Here is a 14426-nt window from a genome sequence, read left to right on the forward strand (position 1 = left end):
CAGACTGCATGGCTTAAATAACAGAAATGAATTTTCTCACAGTTCTGGAAGCTGGAAGTTCAAGATCAGTCCAGCAGGATTTGGTTTCTGGTGAAGGCTCTCTTCCTGGCTTGCAGAGAGCTGCCTTCTTGCTGTGTCCTCACATGATGGAGAGAGGGAACTCTCATGTCTCTTCTTCTAAGGGCCCCAACCCTTAGGACCTCACTGAACCTTTGTCACCTCCTCACAGGCCCTGTCTTCAAATACAGTGACTGTGTGGGGTGAGGGCTTCAACATATGAATTTGGGTGGGGACACAAAAAATGTAGTCTATAACACCCCTTCTCTGATTTTCTATTTGGAGCTGGGGAAAGGGGGAATCAGAGGTTCAAGGTTCTGGTCCCAACTTTTGCCGGTCAATGTGCGACTTTAAATTCTGGATCTCTGTTTCTGAAGAATAAAGGGTTTGAATTCAGTGGTCTCTACAACCTGAGCTAGCCCTTGTTTTCTATGATCCATTTTAAAGGAATGGAGTGGGTTAGGATTACAGGGGAGCTATATAAAACCCAGGTCATATGAAACCTTTTTTTTTTTTTTTTAGTTCCCATCAGTGAGGACATTAGATCTGATGTCTCAACTAAGCAGGAAAATTTTTATTAGGTCATGGTACTCAGGGCAGAGGAAAAGAAAGAAGGCAGGAGAACTATAGCAAATGAGAGAAGGCTAAGGCTCTCAACCCTGCGCCCTCCCCTTTGGTTTTAATTTGAGGAGATCATGGAAGATGTTTTATGCCTTCTAACCCTAGGAGGTAGAGAATGACCTAAAGGCTGCAGTCCCTTTAAATGTGAATGGCCCTGTATACTTTCTGCTTCTGCATCAAAGGCCAGTTTCAGCCCATGTGTGGTTTGGGACCACCCCATAGACCATAGCCCTGGAAGGATCCACTCTGGTCCCTTATGCCGTGGATAAGTTGTTGGCAGTGCCAGGCTAGCCCAAACCCTTGCAAAGGGAATCCAGCAGCCCTCCTGCTTCTCGCCAGCTCTCTGTGCTTTGCTTCTTAGTTATTCTTCTTATTCGGAAAGCGCAGAGCTTCAGGAATTAAGAGTATGACTCATACATGGAGCCTTTTGACCCCCTAATGGTCAAGTTTAGAAGGCAGTGTTATCCAATGGTCTTGGATTTTAGCTCCACTAATTTCTAACTATGGGGAAATTAACCTTTCCGAACCTTATTTCCTTTTCCGTAAACTGATGCTAATGGCTGCCCCACGGGTTGTGTAAAGATCAGCGCAGCACTGACAAATAGTAGGCACTCAGTAAATGGTAACCTTGTGATGTTCAAACGTGACATTAATATCCTGAGAACTACTTGCAGAGGGAAATCCTTGTGTGGAGAATAGAGGAGAAAGCTTTCTCCTCTGACTTCCTTTGGTAACCAGGGCCAAGAAGCGTGCACAATCCTCCTTGAGGGCAAGCATCTTCATGACAGGACCATTGATGACCTTGTGCAGCCCTAGTCTGAGCCCTGGAAAGGCTTTGTGTAGCCAGCCCTGACACTCACCTACCTCCAGAGGACTGGTCACAGAGGCTTGGTGCAGAGCAGGGAAGAGACGTGGTGCCTGCTTTCTGGGAGCTTTCTGTATAACGTACGGGCCACAGCCTGCTCTCTAGCCCCACACTGTCCAGAGAAATACAATTGACCCTTGAACTATATGAGTTTGAGCCTCGCAGGTTCACTTATATGGGGATTTTTTAAAATAGTAAATACCACAGTATTACACAGTCTGAGGCTGGTTGAATCTGCGATGTGGAACCGCAGACACAGAGGAACGACGAACATACAGAGGACCGACTTTTAAGTTATACATAGATTTTCAACTGCGGGGAGGGTGGGCACCCCTGACCCCCTCACTGTTAAAGGGTCAACTGTATAATGTGAGCCACATGTGTCATCTCAAGTTTTCTAGTGGCCACATTTTTTTTTAAAAGTTGAAATCGATTTTAATAAAATACTTTAACTTAACCCAATATATATCCAAGATACTATCATTTCAACATATAAACATTATTACTGAGATATTCTTCAACATTTGCAGCATATTTTACACGGTAACACATCTCAATTCAGACCAGCCGTATTTCAAGAGCTCAATAACTATAGGTGACTAATGCCTACTGTACTGGACAGCACAGCTCTAGAAGCTTGAATTGGGATAAACAAGGCTTACACGGAGAAAAAAGAGAAGCCCACGTGTAGGAACAAGGTGGCAGGTTGTCCTGGGCAATCACATCCACAGAGTGAACCTCGGGCGTGGGGTGGAGTGAGGGGCGGGTCTGAAATGAGAGATATACCCCAGACGTGGTGGTCTGACTTTGAGAAGGCCCTTTGTGTTTCAGGGACCAGAGAGTCACTTAAGTCATTTCAAGTAATAGAGGGTTAATTTTAAGGCCATGAGCTCAGGAACCCGGGGAAAGCCAAACTGGAGGCCCAGAGGTGATCCAGGCCTCAGGACGGCTCATACTCACCTTATAGGCTTGTTTAATGCAAATGCAAGGGCACCCAAATCACCTGGGGGAATCTTGTTAAAATGCAGATTCTGGTTCTGTAGGTCTGGAGTAGGACCCAAGTGTCTGCACTTCTAACCAGCCCCTGGGTGATGCCCATGCTGCTGGTCCCCAGGTCACACTTTGAGTAGCAAGGAAGGATTCAGTTACAGATGTGATATATTTTTCCTAGTACAAATGGTTCTCAAATGTGAGCATTTGGGCAAGTGGTTGCCCTTTTGCAGACCCATGGTCACAGCAAGTGTCCTTAGGGTGACCATTTATCCCAGCATGCCTGCTCTACCAATGTAATTATAAATAGAGCCTCCTTTGACTTTCAAAAGAGTCCCGGTTTGGATAATAAATTGCATGGTTACCCTAGTCATGATCAACATGTCTGGTGCACTGGGCGGTGAGTAAAGCTTTAAAGATGATGTTGAGAAATAAAGGCTTATTCTAGGGGAAGAGGAGTAGCAAGAGAGCGGAGAGCGATAGTTTCAGAGGAAGTGGATAAAGTTTATTTTCATCTCTGAAAAATAAATTCCAAGCCATTAACGACTCCGCCTAAGAGTGCAATGAACAACTGAAAAAGTAACTTTAAAAATAGTGAATATGTATTCTCTGGGGAATAGATTCGGCCAGGGGCTCCTTCCTCTTGGGAGTTTTCTTTGAAATGAATAAATGGAGGTGGGGGGTAGGCAAATATCTGTTTTCTCCCTCCTTTCTGGATCCAGCCTTGACCATCACTCTTTCTTCTCTATTAAGTACACTATCCTTCATGCAAATTCCTCCTCTTCCACCTCCATTCCTGGGGGATTCTTCCCCCAGCTCCCTCCCCTGTAGGTGATAGGTTCTGAGGCTACCACTTTTGTCTCTGTCGAAAAGCAAAGACATGTCCCCTCATCTTGGAATGTCTCACACAAGCAAAGAGTGCATCCCTCTATCCATTGCCTCGTTCACCACTCTGTTTCTCTTTGTGTCAGGCCCAATTCAGACAGGCTTCCTGCCCCCTTGGAGTTTACTTCCAATGGGGAAAGAGAGACTATGAATAGGTAACAAATATCACTTTTGCAGTAGAATTAAGTGCTCCCTGACCATGCGAGAGAAAGAGAGCCAGGTGGCAGGCCACCTAGAATGTGGCAGCAGAAAGGAGAGTGACCCCATGTCATGGGATTTAAGGGAGAAGACTGGCCTTAGTGACCGCTAGCCAAGCTCTTCTGGTGCCACTGGCACCAGCACTCTCTGGTGATTTTGAATTTGCAGGAAATGCTTCTGCGCCATGTCTTTTGCTACTACCCTATTCCAGGGTCAGACTTCTCAGACCCCTTTTATTTTCACATTGGATTGGATTGATGACATTATATATTTGAACCCATGTCTATTTACAATGGCTGAGTTTTAAATTATTGTATTCCTCAAGAACGTCTTTTGTGATTCTCCTTCTGTTTTGTTGTTCTCTTCTTTTGTACTGTCTTCTTTTACCTAAATTTTCTACCTTCTTAAAGACCTGTAATTATATTTCCCATTTGTATTCTTTATAAACTCTTTTCAGTCTGTTATACTCCCTGATGACTCTTCTTTCTGTAGGGGCATATGCCCTATTTTTTTTCTTACCCAGTCAGAATATTAAAATGTTCTGAGTTCTTGTCCTTTTCTGTCTCATCAAAGGGAAAAATATAAATATGGTAGAGATAAAGATTATTCTTTTTGCCCCTCCAGTCTCTTTGCTGTGAAACAGTTGTGTGTCAAGACTGCCTCACTTATTTGCTACACGGAAGAGTTAGATGACAAATGACTTGGTCCCATTCTGTTCTTGAAGCATGCCTTCCAAATCTCCTTCTCCCTTCCCTCTGTTGTTTTCACCTTCCAGTTTCACTTTGCCTCTTTTTCCCTCCACAATACACGCCAGTACCCCTGGCTGGCCCAGCTTCCATCTTTTCTTCCCATCTCTAACTCCTCTACCCATTTCTCCCATCTCCACCCCCAGACCTTTCCCAGTTGCTTGTAGTTCTAGCCTCTTCTTCATTCATCAGACTTCATTGCATGTGCTAACTTTGTGCTGGGATCTAAGAGCAGCAAGACTTGGTTATTGCTCTCAAGAGACTGACTTTCTTGACCTCATATTTCATTGTTATGTTGCAATTAAGCAACAACATCAGGATGTATTTAGGAAGCGCTGGCTTTGTGCGGCGCCATGTGGGAGATGAAATGCTTTGTCGGATCCTTTCTGCAAGAACCTGGTTGGTCAGCTAAGACCTAGACACATTAAAAGCTAAGTAGAAACACAACCCCAAGGCAGCACAGGTTTATTTGCCAAATGATTGGCACTTCCGCTCTGTAAACTTAGAGGAGGATGAGACATCCGGAGGCTGAAATGGTCTGCGATATCTTCTTGGAGGAGGAGGGAGTTGGCTAGCCCGGACAGAGCGAGTGAGATTTGGATGGCAGATTATGATTCTGATGCTGGGGATGGGAGGAAAGTGGCTACGAGTTAGGGCCTGGGGTGGAGGGTGGGGTGAGTAGACGGGCAGGAGCAGAGTGTAGTGGGAAATAAAGCTGAAGGACAGATTGGGAGGAGACTGTGGGAGGTCTGGAGCACGAGGCGAGGCAGTTTTTAGAGTCATATCCGTTCCAGAGTATGAGTGGACGATTCTGCCCTTAATTGTTGCTTTTCCATTTTCCTACGGCATGTAGCTCTCCAGATGCACTGCTGCCCTTAGCCACAGCTTGAGGGACAGACCTACTATGTGCTTGCTTAGCTTCATGAATCTTTTTAACTTTACTTTTATTTTTCTGAACACATGGGTTTATTACAAGTATTACGATCACAGATTTTTCATGTGTTCCATTAGTCTTTGATACACCATCACTTTGCATGATCCCCAACAAAAATGGGTTGCTTATTAGTACAATGAATTTCTCCAGAACCATGCTTAAAATAACCTTCCCATATGCTGCACTTGCTCACTGGGTGGCCTCTGGTCAGACACCTGTACAATAGCCACAGCCAGATGGCTCCTGCCACATCAGACCCGCAAGTGGGGAGCGGCTCAAACCAGAGGTAAATTTCTCTTTGTTTCCTTCCTGATAAATTGATACAAAATCAGTCTTTATGACTTAAGTACTGAAGGGAACACCTGCTACTTGGCTTGGTGCTTTGGGAGGGAATCACAGTGGAAAGTGACTCTTGAGAAATGAGCTGGGATGCCTGTGATCCTTGGCCTCGGAAAGAAGACTCTGAAGAAAACAGCTATTTTGTCTCTGCAGAGGATCTAAATTCCTCTTTAGAGTACTTATTTAAGACAGTTGAGAGATCACTGGCCGCAATTTATTGAACTATTCCCCCCTCCAAAACAAAACTTCGTGTCACTACTCCTTTGAACTCATTGGGTAGGACATATGACTACCTTATCCATCAATGACCAGGAAGTAATTTGTCTTCCAAGTGGTGGATATTTTATTTCAACCCCCTGAGGAAGAATTGGTTCTTTAGTGTATCAGTTTCCTGGGGACCCAAATAGAACTCCTGAAATGTCTACTAGGTGCCCTGGGATAACCTCCTTAGCCTCTATGCAAGGATGTATGGTTGACCCTTGAACAACAGTTTTGAACTGCATGAGTCCACTTATATATGGATTTTTTTTCAATAAATAGAGTACCTATATTTTCATTTTACAGATATTTAAATTAACTAAGTGTGGGAGGAAGTTTGTGTTCAATTAGAGACCACAATATGCAGAATCAAAAGAACTAGGGTTTGAGTCCTGATTCTACAGAACAGCTTCAGCTTCCTGCCCTTGGGTGAGTCATGTATCAATTCCTTCATTTTTGAGGCAGAGATAGAGTACGTGGATTTTCCACTGCACGGCATTGGCATCCCTAACCGCCGTGTTCTTCAAAGGTCAACTGTACTTGTTATTGAGTGTCATAGTGTAAGAATAACGTACATGTGTACATTCCAGTGAATGTGGACTGTGGCAGTGACCTCCAAAGCTCCCTGCCTGAGTGGAGGCTGTAGAGTGAACTGTTTATATAGGGTGAGGCCCCCATTTATACAGTGACAGGCAGCCCCTGGCAGAGGTGCATTGACATTTCTGGTTAGGACTTTAGTGGCCTCTGGAAGACACAGCTGAAACCTTGACAGGTGATGACCCAAACCTCCTTTGGAAGCAGGGCAGCCCAGCCACCTCGTCATCCTCAAGTGCTCCCTCCCTCCCCTTCCCTGGTCAGTCACCAGATCCTGCTGCGCCAGTTCTCATTTGTCCCCACTACCACCATTGTGGTCCATCCACTCTGTCCTGTTGCACAGATTTCCAAATGGTCTCCCCAGTTCTACCCATACCCCACTCTAATCTCCACATTGCTGCTAAAAATATCTTTCAAAAAATTCAGATGGGATCTTATCATTCCCTCCCTTCGAATCCTCCAATGATCCACCTTTAAACTGAAACTCAAGATCTTCAATAGGCCCTGCTCTGGGGTGTCCCCTCTCCCATCTTAGAAGCACTTTGCCTTTCTCTTAAGGCTCAAGTTTTATTCTAGCTTTTATTACACACATCAGTCTACTTGCTGAAGCTCTAACTAATGCCTTACGCATAATAGGGACTGAATCAGTGTTTTAGTACAGATGAGGTCTCAAGGATCCCATGTCATACAGCAGAAAATTGTTTTGACGCCACACTTACAGTCATTTTTTCCCCCATTTTCTCTACTTCAGTGGTCTGTAACTTGTCTTGCTGTGTTATCTTCTTTTAAGGTTTCATTCTTTCCTTGTTATATAATATGTCTTCTCTGTTATTTATCCTAACACTACTTTTTCTTTTTACTATACTAATTTTTTCTTTTTTCCTCTTTATTGAGATATAATTGACATATAACATTGCTAACACTACTTTTTATTCTAACGTCCACCTGTATACCTGTGTTCCTTCATTTCCATGACTACTTGTACAGTGTGTTTTTTGATCATTCACCTTCAAATCCAAACATGCATATGAGTCAGTGCAGGCATCTATTTCGTTATGTCTTCTAAAGGGCCTGAGCATTTACATTGAAATAGACATGCTTGACCATCTATTGATGTACGGTATCGAAATATTGAAATTTCATATTGAAATAAACATTATTATACTTCCCTTTCCTTTTGTTTCTCCTTAACATTTTAGTCAGGGCTTTACATTTGTTTTCTTTTTGAAATTATATATGTGGATGGTTAGCGGCAAATATTGATTCAACGTGGCACAGGGGACATTGCTAAATACATGTTATTAAAAAGTGGGTATTTGTTCTGATTGAGTGAAGAACCACTATTTTAAGCAGTCCTTAAAATCTGCTTTGAAGTTGCCTGCAAGTGGGGTGACTGCTCCCTGGTTTGCCTGGAACAGTCCTGATTTACTCCTGTTGTCTGGGCAGAATTATTAATTATGCCCCTTTCAGTGTCCAGAGTCTCTGTTTGGATGACAAATTATATCGTCGCACATTTTTAGAAGTATTTCTTCTTCTTACCATCATGATCACATTATTCCGCTTTTCGGCAGCATTCTCTGTGTCTACTCAGTCTTTGACAAAATGTGCTTTAGTATCTCCACTATTGAACTTTTCACTCCGAAAACCTGCTAGCATCCTCTTTTACTCATCCTTGAAAAATCTGAGATGACTGTTTAAATACCTTTGGTGCCTTGGCCTTTTTTTCCCTCTCACTAACTCGATCCTGTCTTCACCAATTCTCTTAACTTACTCTTCTATTTTTGGCATTTCTACCTTAATCCCCTTTCCACTTATTTTTCTACATAGCTTTGCTGTTCTGCCAGATTTTCATACTTTCACAGAATTAATTTTGCCTTATCTGACAATTTGCAACTTCAAATTTTTGCCTATAAATAGACCCTGTTAGCTATTTTAGCCCAAATTCTCTGTTTGCTTTGATGTATGTCTCTGGTGTTGACACACATTAAGATGAGCATTCCTCAATTCCATTTTTAGCTGACTGCTTTATATGTTACCTTTGGATTGTACCATAAACTGCTCTTACTCTGATACAGAAGTACCTCCAAACAGCACACTTTTGCTATTCTTTGAGGAAATGCCATATTTTTGCTCTATCTTTTAAGGAGTAAAGGAATTTTAGCCTTTGGATTAAGACATTTAGCTCCCAAGAGTTTTAAAGATTCTTAGTATAATTTTTTTACTGTGATAAAATACATATTACATAAAATTTGCCATTTTAAAGCATGCAACTCAGTGGCATTAAGTACATTCACAGTGGTGTGCAGCCATCACCACTGTCTAGCTCCAGAACTTTTCATCACCCCAAATAGAAACCCCACACCCACTGAGCAGTCACTCCACTCCCTCCTCCCCCAGCCCCTGGCAACCACTCAATCTGCCTTCTGTCTCTGTGGATTTGCCTCTTCAGAACATTTCATATAAATGGAATCACACATTTTTTGTGTGTCTGGCTTTTTTCACTTAGCAAAAATTTTCAAGGTTAATCTGTGTTGTAGCATGTATCATTACTTTATTCCTCTGCATGGCTGAATAATATTTCATTGTATAGATAGACCTTGTATTGTTTATCCATTCGTCTGTTGATCAGTCTAATTTTTTAAATTAATTAATTAATTTATTTTTATTAAAGTATAGTTGATTTACAATATCGTGTTGGTTTCAGGTGTACAGCACAGTGATTCAGTTATATGTACACATATTCCTTTTCAGATTCTTTTCCCTTATAGGTTATTATAGAATACTGAGTGTAGTTCCTTGTGCTATACAGTAGGTCCTTGTTGGTTATCTGTTGATCAGTCTAATTTTTATCAAATCTTTACCCCAATGTGAAATGAGTGGTACAGTAGCATGATAAGTGCAGTGAAGGGTACCTGGATATTTTAGATGGGAGTCTTAGTGATTGGTGTGTGCCTAATGCTGTGGAATAGAGCATGTATAAGAGGCAATTACGTTTTGATATATTTTCTTCTGGTTGTTTCACTATGTTTGGGTATTTTATCTTATTTTTACCTGATTATGATCACGTTGAATAGAAAATTTTGCATGCTGCTCTTTTTTTCATAGAATTCATTCGTTTAACAAATATTTGAATCCCTACTATGTGCTGGGCACTGGCCTGGATACTTCTGAGGAATAAAAAGTTCTGGTGGGAGTATGGTTTGGGAGTTATTATGGATATTATTTAAAGCTATGGGACTAAGACCCCCCTGGGGAAGAGTCCATAGAGCTGAGGAGAGGACTGAAGACTCAGCCCTAGGGCACTCTCAGAGATAAAGTTCCAGAAGAGAAGGAGGTTGAGGAAAGAATGGGCAACCTAGTAAAAGCAGGAGAGTCTGGAGGAGAAAGTGCTTTGGAGGGGAGTGGCCCCTGCTGTCAAGTGCTACTGAGTGAGGTTGTGAAGAGGATTAACCACTGGGTTTGGCAAGATGGTGGTTGGAATGGAGCTCAGTGGAATGGAGAGGATCACAGCCCAGCTGGAGTGTGCTGAAGAGCAAATGATATAATATTTTTAACATATTTCTGCATGTTTCATATATTCTTAAACATAATTTGGTGGCAGAATAAGATGTCTAATTGTACATTTTACTAAGCCACTTATTGTCTCCCTACTGTGTGACATTTATGTTGTTTCCAATATTTACTACTACAAACAAGACCAAAGTGAGTAGCTTTGTAAACTTTCTTTCCTACTTTTAGCATCGTTTCCTTTAACTGGAGAGACAGAAAGGAAGATGCTGATCTAAGAGCAGAGCATCTTTCAAGCTGATGATTCTCATTTGCTCAAATACTTTCTAAAAGAACTTCCTCCAGTGGTGTCCGAGGGACCCCAGCATCTTGACTGCAGTTGTCAGTTGGGCCCTCCCAGAACAGGTCTCTCCTTTTATCAGCTTATAAGTTCTTTTAACCTTGAACAGAGAATTGAATTACAAGAACTAAACCCACATTATGGGATGAAAACTATACACGGCTCACTAAATAGTTATGTTAAGCAGAATGCATGTACAACAATTGTCAACCCATATGGCATCACAACTTAAATGTGATGCAGGCATTGTTATTAACCCTTTTTCACTAAGGTCCTGGTATAACCTTAAACCAGATATGGCTGAGGGAAGTACTCAGCCATGATCTTCACCTTCCATTCCTATGTTCCTATGCATTCACATAGATGTGATCAGTGCTGGAATTTAAGGAAGTTTACCCTTTTCCGGGAGACACCCTGCAGATCTCCCATTGCAGCTGCCTGCCGATATCAGGGAATGACTTCTACCCTTTCCATGCGTGCCTTGGGTGGAGTTTTATAAACATCCCCAGTTTGTCGCAGAAAGAGAACAACTTCCAGGCTGATTGTCATCTCAAAAATGTCCTCCTCTCCCCCTCCCCATTCCTCAAAAACACCCCACTGCTTTATAGTCACTTCCTGGTCACGTTATGAGTTGTTCCTCCCAGCAGCAGCAGTTGGATAAAGGAGCTGACCCCAGCCGCCTTGCAGAGTCTGCTATTTAACTGCTTCCCGCCTAGCACAGCAGCACCTCACCCAGGACCGGCAGTGCCCAGTGTCCTGCTGGTGCAGGTTCTGGGAGGTGCTGGCCGCTCTGGAGCTTGTCTCCTGTGATCTGCTCCATTCCAGCAGGACAGATCCTGCTGTTTGCTGGGCTTTAAGTGGAAGGGTGGAGTGGTGATTGGGCCAGACAGGAATAGCTGTAGTAAGAGAGATGCATGTGCATCTCCCCTGTCCGTTCAAGTGGCTCCTTTTCTGGAGAGGTCCTGATCGCCACAGATCATCCCCGAGAGGAAGGTCCAGGGGCATGTAACCACTCAGCAGAATGGTGGAGTGTTCTAGAATAGGTAGACCGGGATGCTTTCCTGTACCATTACTGGCTCTGTGACTCAAGTGGGTGACTTCATGTCTCCGAATCTCATTTTTCTCACCTGTTTAAAAAATTAGAAGGATGATGTAATACCAGCCTCCTTAAAGTATTGCGGGAAATCCGTGCAACGATGCATGTAAAGTGCCCACCATAGAGCCTGACCCAGTATGGGCTCGGTCAGGGTGAACTGTTACCCCCCACCCCCACTGACTCTTTCTGGCTTTTGTTGCTTCCAGTTTGTGGTTCCGACCAGACTTTGCAAGCCTCTTTCTCTTTGTTTCCTACTTGCAGGGGGCTTTGTGAAGAAGCATAGTCAGCCTCTTGTTTCCAAAACCTTGGGGTAAGTTCCAGGATGTCCAACCCAGCGTAAGGTAACTGGCGTTTCCTGAGGGCTTGGCAGAACAGCCTGGGGAGCAAGTCTTCTCAAACATCTTGGGTTATGATAACTAAAGCGGGAGCCTATTGGGGTGTGATGTGTCAGTCACACGGCACCTCCTGACCTGGAGGCCTCTATAGATACCCCTTTGACTAGTCCAGTTGCTAAATGGAAGTGGGCTATGTGGCCATAGTCTGCAGGGGTCCCTAACAACCAAGGCAACAGAAGACTTAAACAAGCAGACTTAGAAGAGGCAGTCAGTATGTGAATTTCTTATGGCAAGTAAGCCTAAATTGGTGAGGGTAAGTAACAGTGGCTGCTGTAAGAGACAAGCCCCCAAATCGCAATGGCTTGACACAGGGAAAGGTGATTTCTTACTCAAGCAAAGTCGGCTCACATATTCTTGGACAGGTGGAAAACCTTCCCGTTATCTTTCAGGGACCCAGGCTCCTTCTGTTTTGTGGCTGCATCATCTCCCAGGCCTTGGAGCCTCCGCAGGACGCCCTGCATCTAGCCAGAAAAGTGGGCGAGAGAGACTGTGGAGAATAGCGCAGGAGGTTTTGATGGGTCCAGCCTAGAAATGGCACATGGTGTTTCTGCTTTCTGCTCACAGTCTGTTGGCCAAAGCCCAGCTTTGGCCAGACCTCAGTAGAATTCAAGCATACCTAACTTCAAGGGAGGCTAGTAACTGAAGGCTAGCTGCATGCCCAGGAGGTGGAGGAAATAGGTTTTGGTGCCACGGATTTTTCCAGAAATGTGTTTGAGGCACAGAATCGGGAAGATTGTCCTTTGCTGGTTTCTGAGCCCAACTTAAGTAACTTGGGTGGGGACAGAGAGAAAAGGATCTGCATTGCTGTAGATTCTCTGCTGATTTCTTTCCAGGGACAGATTTGCAGCCCCTGCGGTGGAGACCCGTCCTAGCATCTGGGGAGAATGCCCACCAAAGTTTGCTACTAAGCTGGGCCGAGCGGTGGTCAAAGAAGGACAGATGGGGCGATTCTCCTGCAAGATCACTGGCCGGCCCCAGCCACAGGTCTCCTGGCTCAAGGTGAGGTTTTGTCTGCCCTGACTCTGGGTTAGATCCCTCGACTACTGGGAGTCTGTCTTCCCAATCAGTCCCTTCCACTTCAACCGTAGAGCGTCCTCGAGGTTCTCATGTGTTTGGTAGCCGTGCCTGTTCTTGCCCCTGTTTGCACACTCTCCCTGTGTTACTCAGCCCACGATGTCCTGTAATCCACACGCTCACAAAACAGTATAAAACTTCCGAGTCAAGACAGACCTGACCATGTCAAGAGAGTGGAGTTTGAAGTCTGGGGCTGATTTCAAGCCACAGCTCCCTGATTGACAAAGCATGAGATGCTGGGCAAAGCATTTGATCTCTCAGAACCCCAGTTTCCTTATCTATGAGGCAGAGATAATCCCACCTACCTCCAAATACTGTTGGGAGGCTCCACGTGGGAGTGCTTTATAAATCATTCAGGGCTGAACAATGTGAAGACAGAGGTGGGGGAGGGGGTGGGGGAGGGGGAAGAGGAGGCAGCAGTGGGGAGGCGGAGCAGCCCATGTTAACAGGGCAGTGAGGAGCCCTGGGGGTCAAGGCCAGGGAGAGGAGCTTTTTCACAGATGGAACTCCTGGATAAAAATGAGTGACAGGATGCCTTTTCCCTGTTTCCTGATTCTCCTGTACTGACCCTGGAACATCAATAAAAGGAAGAGGGAGGCAGAGGAGAACTAAAGTGAGGAAAATAGGATTTCCCACCTCAAACTAGGGCTCCTTTGAAACAGGTTCCATACACCTGCCCTCAGCTGGACCGAACACCACAGCGCATCTATGCGCCTCGAGTCAGGGCCCTTGGGTTGCCCTCAGGCTGCTCTCCAAGCATGTTGACAGAGCCCAGAGCAGAGGGCCCTGCTGTGCACGCCTGGTGTCTGTCCCACCTGGATTGGCAGGAGGTAGGACAGAGTCAAAAGGCGAGCAGTTTCTCTGACCAAGCTGCCTATGCCATCCACAGGGAGATGTTCCCCTGCAGCCCAGTTCCCGTGTGTCTATGTCTGAGAAGAATGGGGTGCAAGTCCTGGAAATCCACGAGGTCAACCAAGATGACGTGGGAGTGTACACGTGTATGGTGGTGAACGGGTCAGGGAAGGCCTCCATGTCTGCTGAGCTCTCCATCCAAGGTATCAGGCGGTGGGAGGGCTAGTGCTGGACCGTCCCTTCCTGGAGTCCCTACCCTCCTAGAAGGAGCTGCTTGTTCATTACGTGTCTGTGTGTTACACGTGTCACACTTACCTACTCATGTGTCCCTCCCCAGGGGCAGGGTCTTGAATCAGAAGAAAGGGTAGGCGGGTAGCACAGACACGGCCACGGAGGAAGATGCTTCACGTGTGTCCGCACACCTGTGTTCAGTTTTTCCTTCTTGCTCAGACTCCTTTTTTATTTACATCTCTAGTTGCCTTTTGGAAGAGTGGGCATTGCTAATGTCTCGCCATCACCTCAGATTTAACCTGCCTGAAATTCATCTTGTCATCCATCCTGTCGTTCAGATCAGGTGCTCCCTCGGCGTAACTCTTTGCTTCCCACCAGACTGGGCATTTCAGCATCGCCTTTGACTCCTGTCTCTTCTTGCTGTAGTCATCAGCCCCAGTAAAC

The 14426-nt window shown here is 44.7% G+C and overlaps 1 protein-coding gene across 12 annotated transcripts in view; it reads left to right on the top strand.

Moving 5' to 3' along the window:
• MYLK (myosin light chain kinase) overlaps positions 1-14426 on the top strand; it is a 272517-nt gene that overhangs the window by 139479 nt on the left and 118612 nt on the right. For all 12 annotated transcript variants that reach the window (XM_057544900.1, XM_057544907.1, XM_057544909.1 and 9 more), the window contains 3 exons: positions 11692-11740; positions 12659-12824; positions 13789-13954. In XM_057544900.1, the coding sequence (XP_057400883.1) occupies positions 11692-11740; positions 12659-12824; positions 13789-13954 (381 nt within the window). The remainder of the gene's footprint in view (positions 1-11691; positions 11741-12658; positions 12825-13788; positions 13955-14426) is intronic.

Source organism: Balaenoptera acutorostrata, chromosome 4 (genome assembly GCF_949987535.1).
Source record: "Balaenoptera acutorostrata chromosome 4, mBalAcu1.1, whole genome shotgun sequence".
In the NCBI taxonomy this organism is placed as follows: Eukaryota; Metazoa; Chordata; class Mammalia; order Artiodactyla; family Balaenopteridae; genus Balaenoptera; species Balaenoptera acutorostrata.